The following is a 23,846-nucleotide window of genomic DNA, read 5'->3' as shown; positions in this document are numbered from 1 at the left end:
AAATTACAAAGCTAAAGTCCCATCATATTGGGAATGTACATGGAATAGCATCATAATTAGATTACCACTCAGTGTTGATTGTGATGAAATGCCTTATTGTGACTAAATGCCAAGTGATTAAGATGATGATTAAAATCTCACATAGCAAGATTGAAAAAGACTAACAAATTTGAATGGTGAACTTCAGGGTACTAACACCTAGATCAAACAGATTTTATAGGATGAATGCAGAGGCTAGTGGAAGCAAGCCAAATATAAGAAACAGGCCAAACACAACAAAGAAATGGGTCATGCTGGTGAAATGGTCCATGCATACAAAATTCAAACCACAGTTCGAAACTGACAACAGGACCTTAAAAAGGGAAGATTATCAATGAGCAAAATTCCTACAAGAACACAGTGAACTTTGCAATGATGGAAGGCAGCATTGTGGATGATGACTTTTCAACTAGAAAGAATAAACAAATGTATATGGACATATACCATGTTCTCTTATGCATATGTATGTGTGTATAAACCCCACCAGAAGAGAACAAGAAAGGGATGACACTGACCAAGAACAGGAAAGGGATGACACTGACCAAAAAGAAATATACTCTTCACCTGACATATTTAACTACAACTCTTCTGTATATCACCTTTATAATAACAATTAAAAAAAAACATTAGCAGAGAAGACCTGGAAGTAATGACATCTTGATGTGCAAATGCCATTCTCTAAAATGGATAAGAAAATCTTAAATAGCTGCCTCCAAGGTGGGCATGAATCTGGAATGTCTCATTAAAACACAAAGCAAAACAAAAAAACAATGAGATCATATTAAAAGGATACAGGAATTAGCTTGAAAGGGCTTGAAATAGCTCCCATTGGCTTAAATGTGGGATAATCTAAACATCAGTTTCTAGCAAGTATAGATGGGGTGGATTTTACCTATTATGTACGCCCAAACTAAGAGGCATTCATCAAAACAAGTGTCCTGAACTCTTAAATATCTAGGTCTTGAAAAACAAAAAAAACCGCTCTAGATAAAAGGAGACTAGTAACTAAAGAGAGACAACAACTAAAAACAATGCATAATTCAATGTTGTATCGATTGTAAATGGCACCACTAGCAATGTATAAGATCAGCATTGTTATCATAGTAGCTATGTAAGAGATTGTTCTTAATTTTAAAAAAGACCTATTAAAGCCAGGTGCCAATGGCTCATACCTGTAATACTAGCTCTGGGAGGCTGAGATCTGAGGATCGTAGTTCAAAGCCAGCCAGGGCAGGAAAAGTCTGTGAGACGCTTATTTCCAATTAATCACAGAAAAAGGTGGAAGTGGCACTATGGCTCAAGTAGTAGAGTGCTAGCCTTGAGCAAAGGAGCCCAGGAGCAGTGCCCAGGCCCAGAATTCAAGCACTAGGACTGGCAAAAAACAAAACAAAAACAACCCTTACAGTACTTAGAGAAAATGGTATTATAAGAAATCCGAGGGGCTGGGAAGGTGGCTCAGTGGTAGAGTGCTTGCCTTGCATGCATGAGGCCCTCGGTTCGATTCCTCAGCACCACATAAGCAGAAAAAGCTGGAAATCGGGCTGAGGCTCAGGTGGTAGAGTGCTGGTCTGCAGCTGAAGAGCTGGGGGACAGCATCCAGGCCGAGTTCAGGCCCCACAACCAACCAAAAAAAAAAAAAAAAGAAATCTGAAATATATAAAGGGGGTTTATGTGTGCATATATAACACATTCACACACAAAAGATATATATATATATATATATATAAGAAGTCTTTGTACTCTTCCTACAGCTTTTTCAAATGTCTGAAATATCACAAAATATAAAGCTAAAACAAAATTCTCACACCAAACTCTCATAAAAGCAGAAACCAAGAAATTGTTCTACCCCTTAAAATATTAAGTATATTTTCACTATTTAATTGGCACTAACACGGTAAATGACATAAATCAGAAAAAGATGTTGATGAAGCAGTTATTTTCATACTTGGCCATTTGAGTGATAACTAGTCCATACCTTAAAAAAGAAACTGGGCAATATGAGTGAAGAACAATTAAAATACAGAGTTTAAGCTGGGTCCTGGTAGCTCATGCCTGTAATCCTGGTTACTCAGAAAGCTAAGATCTGAGGATCAAGGTTGAAAGCCAGCCTGGGTAAACAAGTCCTGAGACTCTTATCGCCAATTAACTACCAAAAAAGCTGGAACTGGAATTTGTGGTATTGTTAGCTTTGAGCAAAAAGTGCTCAGAGACAGGGCCCAGGCCCTGAGTTCAAACCTTAGGACCAGCACTAAAAAAAAAAAAAAGAGAGAGAGAGAGAATCTAGGTTTTTAACCTTTGAATTTTATCCTAAGTAAAAAAAAGTAAATATTGAAAATACATTATACACATAGTTCACTGCAGCCCCATTTAAAATAATTCAAACTCAAAAACAAATATAACACAGGTAGTTTACAAATCCTGAGACTAATAATCTTGGGAATTATTCAGTCACAAAAATAGATGTTCTATATGAATGAATATAGGAAAATGCTTAAAACAGACAACAATGTAAGGTAAAAATGCATAAACAGAATCATACAAACTGTGATTCAAAAGCCATACATAGTTTTTGTAATGCTATACAAAAACAGGAAACAAAATTCACAGCTCTCTTGCAGAGGTTTTTCTTTATCTTTCATATTGCCGTAAGTTTATTGCTATAGTACTGAAGAATTTGTATATAATACAAAAACATGTGCTTAGTTACTACTATGTTAACATTTATCTTTTGTGTCCTCTCAAAGTGTACCTGAAAAACTTCAGACATATAGTGAAGAAAAATCCAAGATCAAGCAGTATATACAAATAACTTTATTTTGTCTTTCAAGATACATGCCAGCACACCTGGGAACAGGTGTGGTACCAATCCAGAAGGGAAAGGTTACAAAACATACATAAGAAATATTCATAAAGATACATCATGATAGAAGGCTGGGATGCAATTCTGTTGTAAAACTCTTGCCTAGCATTTCACCAGGCCCTTGGTTCAATATCCAGTACCAGCACCTCCCCAAAAAAGCATGATGGGTATAATATCCCTTCTTAAAGAACAAGTGCATTCCACACAGAGCATTTTAAAGCTCAAGATCCTACCAAAGAAATGAGGTATAATTGACACAAAGAGTCTTGCAAGCTTCTCTTTTATCCTATATTCACTGAAGTCTCATCCGTTTCTCAGGGGGGCCTTTAGTGCTCACAGTCTGTTGGACATTCTTTGTGGTCTCCTTCTCCTCAGATTTTACAGTTTCTGGAATGGGTTCTGCTTCTTTCTTGGTCTGTTCCACTAGACATTTAAAGTAGTTTTGTTTTTTATTGTTGTTGTTAGGTTTTTTTTAAGATGAATGTAGGTGAAAGGATAAATTAAATTTAGACAATGGATTATATGAATAGTTCACTTTATCAAATTCATTTTAATAGTACCTCCAGCTCTACCTTAAGTTAATTCCTCAATCAGATGTAAGAATCCTCTTATAAACTACACAACCTATTATTAACTCAAGGAAACTTATGACAGTAGGCAAAAACATATGGCATTTAAATAAGTCATCATGTATAAGTAAGAGTTAAAATTATTCCATCCCAGTTTCAACTGTAGTTCAATACCTATTTTCAATGAAAAATCGATCTCAAGTCATCCTAGGTTCTTCACATTCCTTCCATATCTACTCTTTTGTGTGAATTCATTTTTTAAATACCAGTATCACTACCACAAAAGCCCTACTTGTTGGCAATCACAGGTGAGGAGTAACAAACCACAATGAGAGCCTGAAAGGACAAAATGACCACAGATCTTCTCACATGCTGTTAATGTCACATGTTAAACAGAAGTTTGATTTTATTTCAAGCTTAATAAGAAAATCAGATAAAGCATACCTGGGACAGGCTTTTCTCCAGACTTTTGCTGTAATTTAAAAAACAGGGAATAAGAGAAAGAAACAAAGAAGAAATACAGAAACAGAGCAGGTCAGCAAAATTTTCTTCTTGCTTTTCTAGTTTATTAAAATGGTAACTTCAACTAAATTGCCTTATACATGATTTCATAAAGCAAAGTTACTGTCCATATACCATAAAAATTACTATTCATGTATTATATACTTTATCATTTTTACTTCTTAGTCTCATTCCAATAAAGACATAAATCTAAAACCAAAATAGTGATAAAAAACCACTGACATTGAACAAAGCACTATGCCTTCACACAAAGGCTGTAATACTTTACAAAAAGACAAGCAGAATCCAATAAAGAAATAATGGAGCTTTTGAAGAGAATATGGATTATATATAACAAAGTAGAATGAGAGTGATGAAATTCTGACTTTCTGGTACTATTTACTAGTATTATTCAAATTTTCTTTTAATTTCTATCATGATTTAGTATCTTCTACATTGATGTATATCTTCGTTCTCTTATTCCTCTAAAGTTACTAGAAGTGAGATAGTAAGCTGTTTTTTTTCTTTTTTTGGTGCCAGTCCTGAGGCTTGAACTCAGGGCCTGGGTGGTGTCCCTTAGCTGATTTTTTTTTTTGTCAGTTGTGGGGCTTGAACTCAGGGCTTGGGAACTATCCCTGAGCTTTTTTACTCAAGGCTAGTGCTCTACCCCTTGAGCCACAGCTCCACTTCTAGTTTTCTAGTGGTTAATTGGAAGAGAAGCATTTCACAGACTTTCCTGCTTGAGCTGACTTCAAACCATGATCCTCAGATCTCAGCCTCCTGAGTAGCTAGGATTACAAGTGTGAGAGTCACTGGTGCCCAGCTAAGATGGTGATTTTTTTCTTTTATCTTTTGGTCAGTTGTGGGGCTTGAATTCAGGACCTGGGTCTGTCTCTGAGTTTTTCGGCTCAAAGCTAGTGCTCTACCACTTTGAGCCACAGTTGACTTCTAGTTTTCTGGTGGTTAATTGGAGGTAGGAAGTCTTACAGACTTTCCTGCCCAGACAGGCTCTGAACCATGTTCCTCAGATCTCAGCCTCCTGAGTAGCTAGGATTGGGTGCTACCAGCACCTGGCTGAGATGGCGATTTTTAAAGACTACTTATTATTCTATTTCCATAGTGGGGATGTTTAACAAGTTTGGTTATTTCTGCAGCTGGTTTTCTTCTCTCTGAGTAATACTGGAGATTAGGCCTCATCCCTTGAGCACATTGGATGAATGTTTATCTACTGAGTTAAACCAGTACAGCGGTGAGAAACTACTTCAAGCCCACCCCCAACCAGTACTGCCTAAGCACTGCAAATAATTCAAATGAAAGAACATGAACTGTAAATAAATTAAACACTACAAAATGACAGGAATTCCTTAACGTCATAACTCTGAGCCAAATATCAATGGCTTATGCCTATAATCCTAGCTACAAAGGAAGCCTAAGTCAGAAGAAATACAGTTCAATGATAGTCTGAGCAAAAAGTTCAACAGATACTCTCCCCCCTCTAAACCAATAGGTGAGTGCAGTGTTGCTGCCCAGCTACACTGGAGAGGATAAATAGGAGGCTCACAGTCCAAGTTCATGCCAGGCAGAAAGTGAGACCCTCTTTCAAAAATAACCAGTTCAAAAAAGGTCTAGAGGGGCTGGGAAGTTGGCTCAGTGGTAGAGCGCTTGCCTTGCCTGCCTGAGGCCCTGGGTTCAATTCCTCAGCACCACATAAGCAAAAAGAAAGAAGTCAGCAAGTCTTTGGGCTGGGAAGGTGGCTCAGTGGTAGAGCGCTTGCCTTGCATGCCTGAGGCCCTGGATTTGATTCCTCAGCACCACATAAGAAAAAAGAAAAAAGCCGGAAGTGGCGCTGTGGCTCAAGTGGTAGAGCGCTAGCCTTGAGCTGAAGAGCTGAGGGACAGCGCCCAGGCCCAGAGTTCAGGCCCCACAACTGGACCCAAAAAATAAAAAACAAAACAAAAAAAAAAAGGTCTAGAGATGTGGCTCAGTAGTGGAATAGCTGCCTATCAAGTGCCAGGCTCTGACTTCAAACTCCAGTGATGCCTAAAAATAGATAAATAACTAGATTTTAAAATGGGAGAACTGGAGCAATAGGCTCAAACACTAGAGTATCTAGGAAGTATCTACTGTCTAAAAAGAACAAAACCCTGAATGCAAACCTACTAGCAGCCCACCCCCCACCCCACAAAGATAAAGATACAAACTGGTAGACTTGACAAAAAAGAAAAACCCACCCATTACTTTCTTGCAAGAAATGCATTTCCCTGGCAAAGACAAACAAAGGCTTAAAGGGAAAGGATGGGGAAAAAATGTTTAAAAAGTGAAATACACACTAGACAAAAAAAGCACAGGTAGCTCCAAATATAACAACAGTGGGCAATTTTGATAACTCACTCTCATTGATAGGTTACCCAAAACTTACGTATATGTTCTATTTTACCTGCACAAATTTGGGTGGAAATTTTTGTCTGAGATCTACAAGTAAGGCATCCACACGCTGTCTCTGAAAAATAGAGCTTGGTTCTTCTTTCCTTTTGGCTTTAGGCTTAACTTTATCTATCAAAATATGAAATCCAAATCAAAACAATCAGTTTAGTCTCTTGTCTTTCAAATCTTTCTCCATTATTAACATATTCAAGCTTTATTATTTTCAATAGGCACTGTACCAAGATGATTCCAACTAAGCTAAACAGAACATACAGACAGAAGGCTCTAGCTCCTAAATGATATAAAATGATGCAGTAAACATGTCATTTATTTATTTGTTTATTTATTTATTTTTGTCAGTTGTGGGGCTATAACTCAGGTCCTGGGCACGTCCCTGAGCCTCTTTGTGCTGAAGGCTAGCACTCTTACCAGTTGAGCCACAGCACCATTTCTGGTTTCTGAGTCGTTAATTGGAAATAAGAGTTTCACAGGGACTTTTCGGCCCAGGCTGGCTTCAATTCACAATCCTCAGATCTCAGCCTCCCAAGTAGCTAGGACTACAGGTATAAGCTATCAGTGCTTGGCTAACATGTCTTTTAAAGAAACTTCCATTTCATTATGTAGCAGGGCTACTTAAGAGTTGTAAGCCTAAAGTTTTTTCGTAAATGTCTAAGTCACAATCCAGATTATCAGTCTGAAAATGTTTTGTGTATTTTAAGTGAATCAATTGGTCTTTTTCTTTTCTTTTTTACTGTAATAGAAATTTTATGAATGTGATCTCTTTTAAGATATCTCTCATATTGTACTTACAGAAAGCACTTTAAGTTTTTGGCATATTTGAATCTCTGGCATTATTACTCTAACACTTTGGGGTCATTATTAGGTCTTTAAAAAAACTTATTGTAACCCAAGAACTGTGATTATTTTGATTATCAGTCTGATAGCTGAGTTGACTACTATGTGACTACTGAGCAAGTAGTGTATTCAGTACAGATTTGCTACAAAAGGGGATGATTCATACCTAGGATATGATAGCATGGGCCAGAGAAATTTCATCAGGCTCTTCAGAATGACATGGAATCAAGTAGTCTCTTTCTACCATGAAGACAAAGGGGAAAAAAAAACTAGATAGAAAATTTCTGAAGCTATTCACAAGTGTGTGTGGTAGGAGAGAGGGGGAGGCAGTTAAAGAACCGTCTCTAAATAAAGGGGTTCCAGATGTTATCCCAAATGCCATTAGAACAGGGGAAAATAGCCCTATATCAAACATCCTTGCCTGAACCAACTATAAAAAGTCAAAATAGAGCCAGGAACGGTGACTCATGATGGCAATTTCAGCTACTTAGGAAGTAGAGACCAGGAGAACCACAATTTGAAGCCAACCTAGTCTAAAAGGAGATCCTAGCTCACACCTGTGATCCCAACTACATTAGAGGCATGGGTAAGAGGACTGCAGTCCAAGGCTGGCAGAGGCAAAAACACAAAACCTTACCCAAATTACTCTTTATAAAGGTTCCCTTGGCCATGTGATTTATGCTGAGTTGCTTTTGTCAGAGAAGGAAGTAAGAGTATAGGAATATTATTGTAGACACATTTCTGAACATGGTGAAAAGCACTGGTAGAGTAGTAGCTGTGGGACATAGGATGCCTGGTGCCATGGCATCACACAGAGAAGGTTGTATGATCAGCCTCTCATTCACTCTACTTTGAAGATGAGAGGAAGATTAAGGGTTCCAAATCCCAAGATGACCCAACAGGTAGTAGGAAATACTTTTGCTTGTCCCTCAGCACTGTTTCTCCTCTTTGTGAGCCACATATTTTAAAACTGAATCGCTTTCACAAAAATTACCACTTACCTAGCTGATAAAACTTGTTATATGCTCCTTTGTGAAAGCTATTACTACATCTACTTATAAGAATCACAACTGCAATGTTACCATCCTATGAAAATGAAAAATGCACCTAGGAAACATCAATATCCTTTTACCTAGGAAACCAGCTTCAGGGAAAGGAAGGTTAGGGGATTATTAGAGGGAAGAACTTGTTCAACATACATTGTACACATCTATGGGATTATTACAATGAAATCCCCTTGTACTATTAATGTTTACCAAGAAAAACAGTTATAGAAGAAAACAATTTCATCCTCAGAGCTTCAAAGACTATTTTCGAGGGGTATGTATGTAACAATAGGGTACAGCACTTGTGTACATTTAGTCTTAGGTTTAGTGAGTGCCATCACCACCACCACCACCACCACCACACACACACACACACACACACACACACACACACACACACACACACACACACACACACACACACACACACACACACACACACACACAAGAGAGGGGAGGAAGAGGGGAGGGAGGGAGAGGGAGACAGATACAGATACATACATACACACACACACACACACACAAGTGAGAGGGGAGGAGGGGGGGAGATATACACATACATACATATACACATAGACACACACACACACACACACACAGAGGGGACAAGTGTATTTTAGAAAGATCTAGGTGTTCTACCTTGCTCTTCATGGTCTTTGAAATGCCACCAATATCCTTTGGAAGGATGATATCGACAGTAGGACATAGCTTCATCAAAAGCTGACTGAATGCCATGAACTGCAGTAAGCTTGTAAAAAAAAAAAACAACCAAGTATTAAGTTTCTTATTTGATAATCAAAATTTCCAAAGTAAATCAAAATATTATATATGTAAAGGCAGTTAATTTCCTGTTTTTTGCTTTTTGGGTTTTTTCTGTTGGTTGTAGGGCTTGAACTCTGGGCCTGTGCACTATCCCTCAGCTCTTCAGCTCAAGGCTAGCACTCTACCACTTGAGCCACAGCACTTCTGGTTTTCTGGTATTTATTGGAGTCTCATGAACTTTCCTGTCTAGGGTGGCTTTACCATGACCCTCAGATCTCAGCCTCCTGAGTAGCTAGGATTACAGGCGTGAGCCACTGGGACCCAGTTTCTTTTTTCTGGTCAGTTGTGGGGACTGGACTCTGGGCCTGGGCGCTGTCCCTCGCTAGTGTTCTAGCACTTGAGCCACAGTGCCACTTTCTGCCTATGTGGTGTTGAGGAATCAAACCCAGGGTCTCATGCACGCAAGGCAAGCACTCTACCACTGAGCCACCTTCCCAGCCCTCCTTTTCAAGAATCTAAATTACTACATAACTAGTTGTATCATCATTTCTGCAGTATTTGCATATACACATTCACCTATTTACTTTTGATCATCTCTGTATTACTTATGAGACATAATGAAATGTGAATGCTATGTAACTAGTTGTTATCCTTCATTGCGATGGGAATGACAAGAAAGTGTGTACACATTGAGTATGGGCACATTTTGGTTTTTTTCAGAATATTCTTAATCCAGCAAAAGTATGGAACCTATGGTACAATAAAAGCCAACTGTATATATGAATACTGACTTGGTTCCTAGTAAATTGCAAAAGGCATTCTAGTAGTTAACATTTTATGTCAACTTAAGGGGGAAGAGTTCCTGTTTATTTCTTGGAAGCAGAATATTTCTATTAAAATTTTCTTTAATGTTTAAAGAACATAAGGTCACTTACCACTCTGGAGTTTATAACTGATCCCAAGTCTGGTGCCTGATAGATAACACCAGCAATGATGTAGTAGTCAGCTAGCGGGATAACTAAAGCAACAGGGGAAAAAATGTTTATGAATATATCTCCAGGTACATATTGCTAAACAGATCTTAAATTAATAAGCAATATCTGACATTTTCCTAAATTAAATGAGGAAAATAGGAAAATTCTTGTTTTTGTAAGTAAAGTATTGGGAAAAAGCCACATGCATTTATTCACAGGTTATCTATAGGTACTTGGGCAGTTTTAAGTAGTTTGCCCAGAAAACCTAAAGAATTTATTAAGGGTTTAGAAATAAAGTATGCCAAGTTCTTAGCCAAGAGCAGTGTGCCTCAAACTTTCCTGAATAACTGAATCACATTTGTTCAATTTAATATGCACTTGGAAACTGTTAAAATGAGAGTCTTATCAGTTAACATAGTGCATTTCAAGTTCCCAAGTGGTGTCAGTGGTCTTATCAATCAAAGTAAGAGAACACACACACACACAAAAATCTCTCATACAGCAAGAGAAATGTACAGATATCTGATACACTAAACTTGCCTCTGAGTTCCAGGTCCAAGTCCTAAAGAAAAGTATAGCAGTTACTGAGCCTGGTGCCACCTGTGTGGCTTCTATACCCTGAAATCTCTCACATGGTCTTGCCTTTCTTCTAAGGATCTCTTTTCTCTGGGAAGAGACTCCAGATCTTTTATCTTGAAATTCAATTTGGATTCTAAAAATACAACTTCTTTAGAAAGTCATTTTCTGAAATCATTACCAAGGTAAGCGTTGTTCCTAAATGTCTACCTTGAATCCTCTCTTTAGTGTGGCATTTTTCACAGTGCTAGTTTGATTCCAGTGTGTCTTATTCTGGTCATCTCTAGAGTGGATGATGAATTTGGCTCTTCAGACAAACTAAATCAGGATTCATTACTCTTTTGTTAGTGTTTTGTCTTGTTTCTTTTTGGTGCTTGTACTGGAGCTTGAACTCAGGTCCTCATGTTCTTACTTAGCTTTGTCACTCAAGGCTGGCACTCTACCACTTGAACCATACCTCTACTCCTAGTTTTGCTAGTTACTTGAAGATAAGTGCCTCATGGACATTGACTTTTTTTGGTGGTGGTAGTGATTGTGGGGCTTGAAGTCAGGGCCTGGGTGCTGTCCTTGAGCATTTTTGCTAAGGCTAGCACTCCACCACTTTGAACCACAGTTCCACTTACAATTTTAGATGGTTAATTAGTGATAAGAGTCTCATAGAACTTCCTTCCTGGGCTGGCTTTGAACTGTAATCCTTAGATCTCAGCCTACTGAGTAGCTAGGGCTACAGGTGTAAGCCAGCAGTGCTTGACTTCCTCATGGATATTTTTGCCCTTGGCTGCCTTCAAAATCTCAGCCTCCTAAGTTTCCAGGATTACAAGAGTAAACCACCGGCACCCACCAGTTTTAGTTCTTCCGCAAGTTTTAAAATCCAGGTATGAGTTTTGTTTGGGTACATAATTAAGAATATTCAGTTGATCTACAAGAAATCTGATATGACTGTATTTGTTATCTATTTTATAAGACATTAACTCAAGTGTACTGATATAAAAAGTTCCTTAGGATGCTTAAGATTCCATGTGATTCCTACAACTCTGATCACAGGAAAACAGGGACTGCCCTGATGGTTAGGGTTTGGGGAATTGTCTTTGGATATATTGTGGAAGTCCTCATGGAACTTGGCTTCTTAAGTATTTCTTAAGTGACAGTTATACCCGCTGTACCACCTTTTGTAGCCATGCTGTACAAACAGTATGAGTATAGTGGAGCCCTGATTTTCTTCTAGGAGCTGGAAATTCTGTTATGCAGAGGATACCTATATTACCAGTCCTCAATTAAAATCCTGGACTTGGAGTTTAAAAATGACTTCACTGAGCAGATATACACACGTGGCTGCATTGCACTGCTAAATGAACCACACTTACTATGGCTCCTGTCAGGAGGAAAAACCTGCACAGGGATTCCTGTAGACTCCACTCAATGTCTTTTTCCATGACTAAGCTCACAGTAGATCCTTACTGTGTACCTCTAGTAAGTTTTAGCGGTTGAGTACAAAGATATTCTGAGTCTGATGAGCCCACTTAGCAAAGTACTAAGCACGTATGGCTTGAGGAGCACCAAAACCAGCTAAATCCTTCCCAAAATAAGAACATATACTGGTTGAGAAGTATATAAGGTATTTAAAAAAGAAATAATGTCTGAAGTTTATACACTTTACCTTGAGTAGGAGATTGGCGCTGCTGCTTTCGAATGATGAAAAGAATGGGCTCTTGAGCATGCAAAAGGATATACTCAATTCCAACCATTTGACTGTAACAGACACCCACAGAGTGATGAATGCCCACACAATTTTGTAGGACTTTACAATTACTAGATAAATTGCAGCAACATTGCTAAAAGGATTAAAACTGCCTATATTTGGTTTAAAAACTGGCTATTGATGAAAACTGGGTGGTGTTCAAGAGTAAGATTTAGTTTTTAAACAAAAAATTTCTTTACAAAAACTTAGTGAATTAAAGTATTTTTAAATTTAAGTATTTTTAACCTAACAAGTACACTGAATAGTATGTTTCAAAAAGCCAGTCAAAATAGCATGATACTTCCTAATAATAGAGTAAGATATAAAAAAAGAGTTGTGAATGGGCTGGGAAGGTGGCTCAATGGTAAAGCGCTTGCCTTGCATATCTGAGGTTCCATTCCTCAGCACCACATAAGCCAAAAAAAAAAAAAAAAGAGCTATGAAGACCCAATTATATATTCTACCCAAACAGCAAACAGAAAAAACTTTACCTGTAACCCAATACATTTTTTGAATTGCCAGATTATGTATAAAGCAACAATAAGTTGTTTTTAGTAGCTTTATTTGCCTCAAAACAAGACATTTGTAATACCATGTTATAATAATAAGGTTATAATACTATGGAAATTTAATTTCATAAAACCGATCCCATTCCCAATTATATAGAAAGGTTTTGGACACTTTTACAATAGCAATAAATTGGGCTGGGAAGGTAGCCCAGTGGTAGAGCGCTTGCCTTGCATGCTTGAGGCCCTGGGTTCGATTCCTCAGTACCACATAAGCAGGAAAAAAAAGCCAGAAGTGGCACTGTGGCTCAAGTGGTAGAGTGCTAGCCTTGAGCTGAAGACCTGAGGGACATTGCCCAGGCCCAGAGTTTAGGCCCCATGACTGGACCCAAAAAACAAAAACAAATACAATAGCAATAAATTCTTATTTAGGATCTTTGACTAAAGAATCCTGTTCTATGTCTGGCTAAATTTTCCTTTTTCATTCAAAGATTATGTGTCTAATATTAGATTTTAACTAATTAGATTTTAAAAGGACAATAACTATAGTTTTCTGGCTGATAGCAGCTGTTCATCACAGGATCTAAATCTCAGTTCTACTTTAAGTAGATATTATGAAATTATATAGAAAAAACAAGTAACTGCTAGTAAATCATTTGTATGTCAAATCCAAACAAACCAGTTTTTTTTTTCCAAAAGTTCTACTTCATGATCTACAACTCAAAAGAACTATTTGCTGCAAAATCTCTAGTTGGCGAAAATGCTATCATTTAATAACTTACTTCAAGTGTTCTAATGTTAGCCTCTGCATTTTGACCACTTCATTATTACACGTCCTGTCATAAAAAGGATTACTTCTTTCTGAAAAGTAATCCAGTACACTACCACTGTTCAAAATGGGGATCCAAGAGCTGTCAACCCAAGAGATTCCCAGCAGATTATCTAGGCAAAAGAAAAAAATGATAAAAGGATTAGAAAAAAGAATCCAGACCAACAAATAGCTACTATGCATCTAATGTAATAGACACCATGAATATAAAAATGGCCTGGCACCTACCTACATTCTCTCATTGCCTAACAGAAGAGAGACATATACAAGAAAACAATAACACAATCTAGGAAGTATTATAATAAAGATAGGGTTATTGGGTTATAAGGGCGGAGAAGAATGAGAATTTACCTAAAGGGGTAGGATTTTTTTTAATAAGGACAGGATGTAGAAGTATTCACTGTATGTGATATATGATAATAGGGGTGGTGGCTCCTTTTCTGCCCTCACAGCAATTTTAATATATTTTTACTATTAATACTCATATCATAACCAAGAAATACAAATGTGTTTGCATTACTCATCAATAACTAGCAATGGACCCAATTAACGGTAATTAGCAAATGCTTATAATTCACAGACTGAGGATTATAAAAAAATATGATTTACGCTACTAACCACATATATTTATCAATTCATTTACACAGACTTCAATATCCAACTCCATTATCCAAGGATAAAGGCTTAACTGGGATTAAGAGTACATTCTAAAGCCATAAAATAAAACATTATCTTTCTCATTTGGAGGCTGGGACTACAGCCTCATGCAAAAAAATATATCAAAGAGTTAAGCAGACTCCAACCACTTCATACGGAACACTTCATCTTGAACACTCTCGTCCTAGCTCGTCAGGAAGCTGAGTTCTGAGGATCGCGGTTCCAAGCCACCAAAAGGCCGAAGTGATGCTGGGACAGAAGTGGTAGAGAGCTAGCCTTGGGCATAGGAAGCTCCAGGGGCAATGTACAGATGCTGAGTTTAAGCCCTAGGACTGGCAAATTTAAAAAAAAAAAAAGGTAACCGTACGAGGTACCGATCAAGGGGTCGCCATCTCCAGTTTATTCCCTGGTTGACTTAGCAAATACTTTAAGACGTCTACATTCCTGCTGTGAAAAAAGAAACCACCCCCTGATCTGTTATGCTGAAAAGCATCAGAGACCTAAAAACAAAGCTCTCAACGGAAAGACTGAGGCAGGCTCGCCCGGCGGCCCAGGCGGGGCCCGAAGGGCGGCTCCAGGCCAAATCCCACCAGGCGAGCGGGAGCCTTTACCCCTCTCCTCCCTCGGCACAGACGACCCCCTGTAGTTACGACGCCACAGCCCCAACGCCAAGGCGGAGCCGGGCGTGGAGCAGAACCCCGGCGGAGGGCCCCTCGCGGAGCCGGGCGTGGAGCAGGACCCCAGCGGAGGGCTCACTGCGGAGCCGGGCGTGGAGCAGGACCCCGGCGGAGGGCCCCACGCGGAGCCGGGCGTGGAGCAGGACCCCGGCGGAGGGCCCCACGCGGAGCCGGGCGTGGAGCAGGACCCCGGCGGAGGGCCCCACGCGGAGCCGGGCGTGGAGCAGGACCCCGGCGGAGGGCTCACTGCGGAGCCGGGCGTGGAGCAGGACCCCAGCGGAGGGCCCCACGCGGAGCCGGGCGTGGAGCAGGGCCCCGGCGGAGGGCTCACTGCGGAGCCGGGCGTGGAGCAGGACCCCAGCGGAGGGCCCCACGCTCCGAGCCGCTTCCAGCGCCTTCGCGTCGGCGCGGTGCCAAGTCCGACCCCCGGGGACCGGGAAGAACTCAGCAAAAGCATTCAAACCAAACTAGGCCCGTTCGGAAGAATTGGAAACATTTCCCAAAGGGCTATAAACCTCCAAGCCAGCGTACAAACCAGTAAGGAGACACAACAACGCCAATCACCTCGGATATCGACCGCCGCCATCCTTCCACAAGTGCCTGTAGCGTCTGCTTCCGGCGCAGAGTAAACGCGTAACGACGAAGACGGCAGAGCGGCGAGGTACAGATCGTCAAAAGAGACAAAAAGGTGCGCTCGCGAGGCAAGAAGATGAGCGGGGGCGGGGACGCCCAGGGGCGTGGCTAGTGACCAGCTGGGGGGGGGGGGAAGGGTGGAGAAGAGTAGGAAGGAGAAAGGTGTTGGGGGCGGAAAACTGGGAACGGTGTGGGAAAGGGTAGTAGGGCGGAAAGGCCCGAGAAAGAAGAGTGGCGGTGTGGGGAGGGAGGCCATTCTGAAAGGGGCGAGGCGGGCGCGGGTGGGCTGAGTACTGGGGGAAAACCCTAGACCTCCAGGGAACAGGTGGAGTGGTAGCGCGTTGTGATGCTGCTGCGGAGTGGCTGTGCAGGGAGACCTTGTCTGCAAATAAATACACGTAGAGGTAAACTTATAAATAATCACATATGCCAAAAATAAAATGGTGGCTTAATAATGGTTTGCTAATGATAACATAAATTTCTCTGGCTAAGGAAACAAATGCAAGCACTTCCTGTGTATCCAATGAGCTGTTAAGATTAAGGGGCTATTGGCCAATTCTATTTTCATTGAGTTTCATGTGTTTAAACCCAAAGTCCAAAAATTTCACATGAGCCGGGCGCCGGTCGATCACGCCTGTAATCCTAGCTACTCAGGAGGCTGAGATCTGAGTTCAAAGTTCAAAGCCAGCCAAGGCAGGAAAGTCCGTAAGACTCTTTTCTCCAAATAAACCACTAGAAAGCAGGAAGTGGTGCTGTGGCTCAAGAGGTAGAGCGCTCGCCTTGAGCTGAAGAGCTGAGGGACAGCGCCCAGGCCCAGAATTCAAGCCCCGCCACTGGAAAAAAAAAAAAAAAAAAAAAAAATTCACATGTCCGGCAGTGCTTCTGAACTATTAAGAAGATTGAGAAAGAGAGAGAGAGAAAAAAATAACACCCAGAGCAAGAGCCGAATGTTTGCATTCCAGATAGTTTGGAACTGTAGCAAGATGCAAATAAGGAATGACTCATGGGGGGGCGGGAGGGTGGAAGGGAGAAAAATGAGGGAAGGGGTAACAAGGTAAATAAGAAATGTAGTTACTACCTTATTATGTAACTGTAACCCCTCTGTATATCACTTTGACAATAATACAAAATTTTTTAAGCCATGGAATGCTTCAGAAAGCCTGAAGCTCCAGTGTGGCTAAAGAAAAACAAAATGGAGCTACCTATAAAATGACACAGAGACTAAAAACAGAAAAATCCCTGAGAGGGGTGTGCGCTTACATTCTTGAGAACTATGAACATTCCTAGAATCCAGGACTCAAAAGGCTTCACCATGTATTTAGATGGGATTTTTCACCTTAATAGATGTGGTATTCACACATTAAAAATCTCAGTATAATAGAAGTACACTGCTATATTCAACCCGGAATTTTTATACTGAAATGGTATGTATAACGTATCCCACTAAAGCAGATTAGCTATAGGAAAAAAAATGCTGAAACCAACCTCCTTTTCTAATCATATCCTAGGAGACACCCGTGAGTTCTGCCTCCTCCCATGACCACTCTTCTTGTGGGTAATTAGTGGTCAGTTCGTGCTTGGTGCAGAAACTCCTAGCTAGTTCAAGCCAAACTGAGGCTCCTACATAATAGAATTCTTTGAATCATTAGCCTGACCTGTGCACAACAAACTCTTACATAAGGCTTCATGCATATGTGTTGAATCTCATAACATATACTTAAAATTATAGGATGGAAGCCTTGTATATGCACAGATCCCTTCCAAAAACCTACCAAGTCATGACCCTTCATTTCCCTAAGATCAGCCCACTATCACTACTATGAACTCCTTCCATTCTCCCAAAATCATACAAAGATGAAAACTTTAACTCTTGAGCCACTTAACTCATGGCTACTGTTTCTTTTAGTGATGCACTTTCTATTGAACTTGGTTTACCACTTTACTTGTGTGTGTGTGTGTGTGTGTGTGTGTGTGTGTATGTTCATTCAATTGTTAGAGAAACCAAGAATCTGTTATCTTCACCTCTACAATCACCCACAAGTAATTCAACCATGCACATGGTTATGGCAAACAATTTTATTGATATGATCATTATTGATATTCATTTCTTTTTTTTTTTTTTCTGGATCCAGTCGTGGGCCTGAACTCTGGGCCTGGGCGCTGTCCCTCAGCTCTTCAGCTCAAAGCTAGCGCTCTACCACTTGAGCCACAGCGCCACTTCCGGCTTTTTTTCTTTTTGCTAATGTGGTGCTGAGGAATCGAACCCAGGGCCTCAGGCATGCAAGGCAAGCACTCTACCACTGAGCCACCTTCCCAGCCCTGATATTCATTTCTTAAACAGGTAATGCTATAAATTCTCAGTGAATAAATATTCTCATTGTATTCCTTGAGCTTCAATGTGTGGTATTTTATTATCATTTAGTTCTAAGTGATTTTTTTGAGTTTTATTCAATTTTTTGGGGGGGGTTGGTCGTGGGGCTTGAACTCTGGGCTTGGGTGCTGTCCCTGCACTCTTCAACTCAAGGTGAGTGCTCTACTGCTTGAGCCACAGGGCCACTTCCGGTTTTCTAGTGGTTTATTGGAGATAAGAGTCTCACGGACTTTCCTGCCCTGGCTGACTTTGAACTGCAATCCTCAGATCTCAGCCTCCTGAGTAGCTAGGATTACAGGCGTGAGCCACTGGTGCCTGGCTCTTATTCAAATTCTTTATCTATGAGTTACAAGTTGTTTTTTTTTAATTTCCAAATGTATGGTGTGTGTGCATGCACATGCACATACATGCATTGGTCTTGTGGCATGGACTCAGGGCCTGGAGGCTATCATTGAGCTTTTTTGCTCCACTTCCAGCTTTTTGGTATTTAATTGGAGAACAGAGTCTCATAGACTTTCCTGTGCAGGCTGACTGTGAACCATGATCCTGAATAGCTAGCATTACAGGTGTGAGCCACTAGCACTTGGCTGTATGGTATTGTTAATTTTATCTTCTTCTTGGCTTCTAATTTAATTGCTGTGTTCTCAGAAAATATGTTCTATACATTACCTTTGATACTTGATATACTTATCAAATACCTTTGATATTTTCTAAGATTTGTTTTATCTGGTTATATATGCTTGCAAAGGAAATGCATTTAAGTGTGAGATACAGAATATGGCAGTACCCCAAACCCCTAATTTCTCAAAACTGCTTTTCCTAGTCTGGAGACTGTGGGGTCTCCTACCTCAAAACTCATATTTCCGCTACTTCTCAGATCATTCTTTTTCATTATACTGGCTCCTCTTCCTCTGTGGTCCATGAATTCTGCAATTCTTAGTTCAATCCCTTACCTTTGCTGTCTTCCTGCTCTTTGCTCGGCTGTTTAGATATGCTCTTCCACACTTGCCACGCCTACTGCGGTGGCGTCTGCTTAGCATGGGAAACCTGCTTTCAGATCTGAGAATGGGGCTTCAAAGAGGCCTACCTCCTGGAAAAGGCTGGCAAGCCCCTGGGAAAGATGTGTTGCTGTTTTTCTTTTCTTCTCTGTATAGGAGTGCCTATTAATCTTTTACTGTTCCTGCTGCTTATTGTACTTACTCATGCTCAACGTTCCCTTATTCAAGGCTCTTTCTTAAAAGTGTTGACGACTCCAACATCTGATGAGTGTCCTAAGAATATGACTAACTCACCAGAGTTAAGTGCTACCCTGAAAGCCCCTCTTGTGGAGGCTAGTAGACAAGTCATAAGTAAATATAAAAGTATTGGGGGTTTCATGATGTCACTTCAGCAGAAGGAATTGTAAGAGATTTACAGAAAGCTATAGGCATGGCTAGAGCAGAAAGAGTGTATGGCTATTGGAGACTTCCCTTTAATCCTAAAGCATAAACAATAGATTCATATAGATATCCTGTAGATAAGAAAGATGTAGAGGGATATTTAGACCAAAAGCTAAATAAGATTCCTAGAAGGTTGGAAGATAAAAGGTGGCAATGGCTTATCAGAGGAAAATGGTAGGATCCTCCATTATCTAGAGGACCCCAAAGACTTCCCCCAGATCCATAGCCTTTTACAGGTGTGTATGATAAGGATGGCAACCGTTGGGTAAACTACTTAGGAGAAAGAACTTCCTATTACTCTCTTTAATTTACTGAGAGACTTGCTAGATCTAGGTCTCCTTGGTGCTTACTATTAAAGAAGGAACAAGAAAGATCTTATGAGACAGTTAAGGCCTCTATAGAAAAGAGTAAACGATTATGTGAAAGGGTTACAGAAAAGACACTATGAGCTTAAATTTGATATATGGCCAGATTTAACTAAGTATACTGAATATCATGATTTTTGGCCACAAACTGGGAACCCTCTAAACACAATTGCTTAGAAAAGATTTAAAACATATAAAGTACAAAACTAAACAAAAGTAACTATGAAGTACTAGAGTTCATGCCTTTCTGTTCAGCACCTTGTCCATATGCTCTGGTTAATGGTTAATTGGTGATAAACATCGAAACCAATTGTATTTCTTAAAAATAGAGGTAAAGCCAAAAACAAGTGCCTATGGTCATAGCTCGTCATCCAAAAAACAAGATCAGGCGACCAGCTGGTGACCACCCAAGAACGAAGCCTTGCAGCAAGATTGTGTAACCTTTTGCCCTTTCTCATGGAGACTTTTGCTATAAAAGTTTGTTATCCTCTACATTAAATCGCACTCAGCATCCACTCCTCTTGTGTGTGAGTTGTCTGTTTGCCATCTCCCCACCTATTCCAGTTCCTCCACTAGGTGTCCTCCGTTGTCCCGACAGAGCCAGTCCACGGCACACACTGACAACAGTAGTGCCCATCTGTGTTAATGCAGCTGGCAAAATGGTCTTAAAATCAGACCTCTCTCCTGAGCTCCAGGATTATTTATGTAGCTATCTACCAAACAGTTTCAATTGACTGACCTGGGTCCTAGACTGACTGTGTTGCTCCCTGTATTCTGGAGCTTATCTAAGAAATGTAGCCTCAGATCCACCTATATTGAATCTATCACCAAAGCTTATCCATTCTCCCACAGCACCTCTTTTAAATCAGGCTTCACTACTGTATCTTCACCACTGCTTTCTTAGCCAAAATACACATGATTACTAGGGTACTTTTTCTTTAACTACCATGTTTGTGCTCAAAACTCTCTACTGACTGTTTTTCTTTTGCCACAAGATGAAATATAAGTGAACATTATCTTTTTAGTTTTACCTCTCAACCAAAAACCATTACTCCACACAGTAAACCCCTAAAACACTTAGCTTCTCAGAGCTTTGAGAACTGCATGGGATGTTTGTCTTTCAGACTTTGGGAATGATTCAACCTGGAAACCATTTGCTTTTGGTGTTTGTTGGGTACAGGATCTTTCTCAGTAGTCCAGGCTGGCCTCCAATTAGCTAATGTAGCTACGGAACTCACAATCCTACTACCTCAGCACCCAACTGCTCATATTACCAGTGAGTGCCACCATGCTGGTATCTGGAAATTATGAATGTTATTCCCTCCCTTTCCTCATTCACACCATCAGCCCAATACACAGACGAGTGCACGTGTGCACGCACGCACACACATACACATGCATAGAAATGCATACACATTCACACTGATGCATACACATTCACCTGGGAAATTCTACTTTCTTGTGTAAACAAGATTAGAATGAAGAAAAACTTGAAACAAGAATTTGTTACAATTAGTGATTAATGTAATTTTCCTTGGGGAAGACTATGTAGATAGGGAGAAACAGGAAACAGTTAATACCTTGGACATATATTCCCCTTCTTATCACCTTCTCTCTGTCGACTTGTTAGAAACTTTCTTAAGCCCCAACAAAATTATAACATGGGTTATTTCTACTTCTTCTCAATTGCCTAGGCATTTTGGATGAGTGGATGATTCTATCTCTCCCAATCCACTTTCATGTTGTTTTCTCCTGGGGTTGGTTGCCTGGAAAATCCAGTTGTAGGTTTGCCATGCCAATAACTACCAATCATTACCTCCAGATGAATTTTCCTGCATTGTACATCTTATTTATTTAAAAATATATACTGTGTAGACATAAAATTGTTTTCTTGGAGCCATTTATATATTTATATAAGAACACTTGCCAAATGTTTATGGAGAGAAGAAAATTATTGATTTATGTTCTATTTCCTGCTGGGTAAAAGTGACTCTTTTCTCAATGTTCTCTGTCTTTTATGTTTTTGGTTTTTTTTGTGTATGTGTGTGTTTTGTTTTGTTTTGGCTAGTTATGAACACAGGGCCTGGGCACTGTCCCTGAGCAATTTTGCTCAAAAGCTAGCTCTCTGCCATTTTGAGCCACAGTGCCACTTTCAGTTTTCTGGTTATTTATTGGCAATAAGAGTCTCATGGATTTTCCTGCCCGGTCTGGTTTTGAACTACGATCCTCAGATCTGAGCCTCCTGCGTAACTAGGATTACAGGCGTGAGCTACCAGTGCCTAGCTTATTCTCTGTCTTTATGAGCACATCTTCAAGTGAACCAGACACATAATGTAAACTACTAGATTTTCTTGTAGCTGTCAAGACTAAAATTCAATGTCATCTTGTTTACAGACAAACTTTAATAACAGGAAAAGAGGAGTTTGAAATAATAGACTTTGTAATGAGCATCTTTTCTCATGTTAACACTTCATGCCATAATTATTCCAAAGTTATATGCAAACAAAGAACACCAATACATACAATTTTTATATATGGTATACTCATATAAAATGAAAAAAACATATTAAATATTGCTAGCATCCAGAGATCTTAAAAAAAAACAAGATGGTCTTTACATACCTGAGGATATCTGTTTGATTCATTGACAAATTACTTAAAGACACAATTTGTCTCCTGTGTCTTCATTTACTTCTTCATTCAGCTGTTAGTTCTGCTGGGGTGCAGAATGGTCAGGTATATCAAGGAGTCAATATTAAAAATGTGTTACTATAACAGTGATGTACAGAGGGATAACAGTTTCATAAGTCAGGTAAAGAGTACATTTCTTTTTGAACAATGGCCATCCCTTCCCTCACACTCTCCCAGATTTTCCCTCCTCAATAAGCCAATATTGTCAACCAAAGTAAAAAGTGATGAACCTATCACAGGGAGGGATTTTGTTCAAACAGGAGCAAATACATTATGCCTCAAGAATACTAGTGCTGGAAAATAAGACCAGAAGAGATATGTGATCCTAGTGTGTTGTGGATCTTACTTTTGTAGGCATTTTGAGTTGATTCAGAAAGCATTGGTTCAACAATGGGGAATATATTGAAGGATGAAGACCCAACTGTCAATATGGAGAATAAATTGGATGCACATTATCCAACATCTGCTAACAGTCCAAAAGGTGATGGTAAATTAAACTAAGGCAGAAGGTATCAAAGTAATAAAGCTGTAGTTCTTGGAAAAATAAAATATTTTGTTCCTAAGGCCTAAAGGCTGAAGTACACCAATTGGCTGCTGCCTATATAAAAAGTGCTAAGGAATTCTGTACTGAATTTTTCACACATTGATATTGTCTGCTCTGGGTTATTCTTCCTTTCCCTTACTTCTGACTTCAGAGGAAAGGGTAATTATAAAATTCATTAAGTTTCTTGAATGAAAAAGTGTGATGTCTTCCAGGAAAAAGATTAAACCACCACAGGGCAAAAAGGCTTATCTGTATACTTCAAAGCTATGAAATACATGGATCATTGCTTAGTGTCCCAAATGTAGGCTATCTGAAGCAGATCAATAATCATACTCCATCTGGTCAAAATCAGTCACATTGTTCTATAAACCAAGAAAAACATTTTAGAATTTCAGTTTCCTATCACATGTATCTCATTTGCAGATGCTTCATTCTCTTGCTAGAAAGAAGAGAGAAGATTATGTAATATGTACATTAAAATCTCTCATTCAAGGGCTCAGAGCTTGAAAAGATGATTTGATAGAACCTTCTTATCCTATGTAAGACAGGAATGCCAAAGACCAAGTAGCAGATGTTAAGCAGATCAACTAGGATGACAAACCAAATTGCAACAATCTAACCTCTTCATCCATTTCCTGTAACCAAGAAAAGGCAAAAAATTAACGTTGGCTCTCCAGTGTTACATTTTCCTATGGAATGACATCAGACAGGGCTCAAATGGAAGCACCTAAGGGACGAATTTTCTCACTGACTAGGAGCCCTGTAGGGCCATAAGAAGGAAAAATAGAGG

The 23,846-nt window shown here is 39.8% G+C and overlaps 1 protein-coding gene across 4 annotated transcripts in view; it reads right to left on the bottom strand.

Annotated features, from left to right (window-relative positions):
• Positions 1-2,827: 2,827 nt before the first annotated feature.
• The window catches only part of Med6 (mediator complex subunit 6), a 46,001-nt gene continuing 24,982 nt past the window's right edge, over positions 2,828-23,846 (bottom strand). Inside the window, exons 1-8 of one of the 4 annotated variants that reach the window (XM_070031062.1) lie at positions 15,578-15,742; positions 13,633-13,792; positions 12,264-12,355; positions 9,992-10,074; positions 8,934-9,042; positions 6,407-6,522; positions 3,913-3,940; positions 2,828-3,322 (exon numbers count right to left, since the gene is read on the bottom strand). In XM_070031062.1, coding sequence (XP_069887163.1) covers positions 3,192-3,322; positions 3,913-3,940; positions 6,407-6,522; positions 8,934-9,042; positions 9,992-10,074; positions 12,264-12,355; positions 13,633-13,792; positions 15,578-15,599 — 741 coding nt within the window. In that variant the 5' untranslated portion in view covers positions 15,600-15,742 and the 3' untranslated portion in view covers positions 2,828-3,191. Of the gene's footprint in view, positions 3,323-3,912; positions 3,941-6,406; positions 6,523-8,933; positions 9,043-9,991; positions 10,075-12,263; positions 12,356-13,632; positions 13,793-15,548; positions 16,017-23,846 lie in introns of those variants that run through there. The other 3 variants (XM_070031082.1, XM_070031072.1, XM_070031093.1) reach the window with 3 other exon arrangements.

This window comes from Dipodomys merriami, unplaced genomic scaffold (genome assembly GCF_024711535.1).
Source record: "Dipodomys merriami isolate MVZ:Mamm:240054 unplaced genomic scaffold, mDipMer1.0.p SCAF_1, whole genome shotgun sequence".
Lineage (NCBI taxonomy): Eukaryota > Metazoa > Chordata > Mammalia > Rodentia > Heteromyidae > Dipodomys > Dipodomys merriami.
This window is presented reverse-complemented; position numbering and strand designations above follow the sequence as displayed.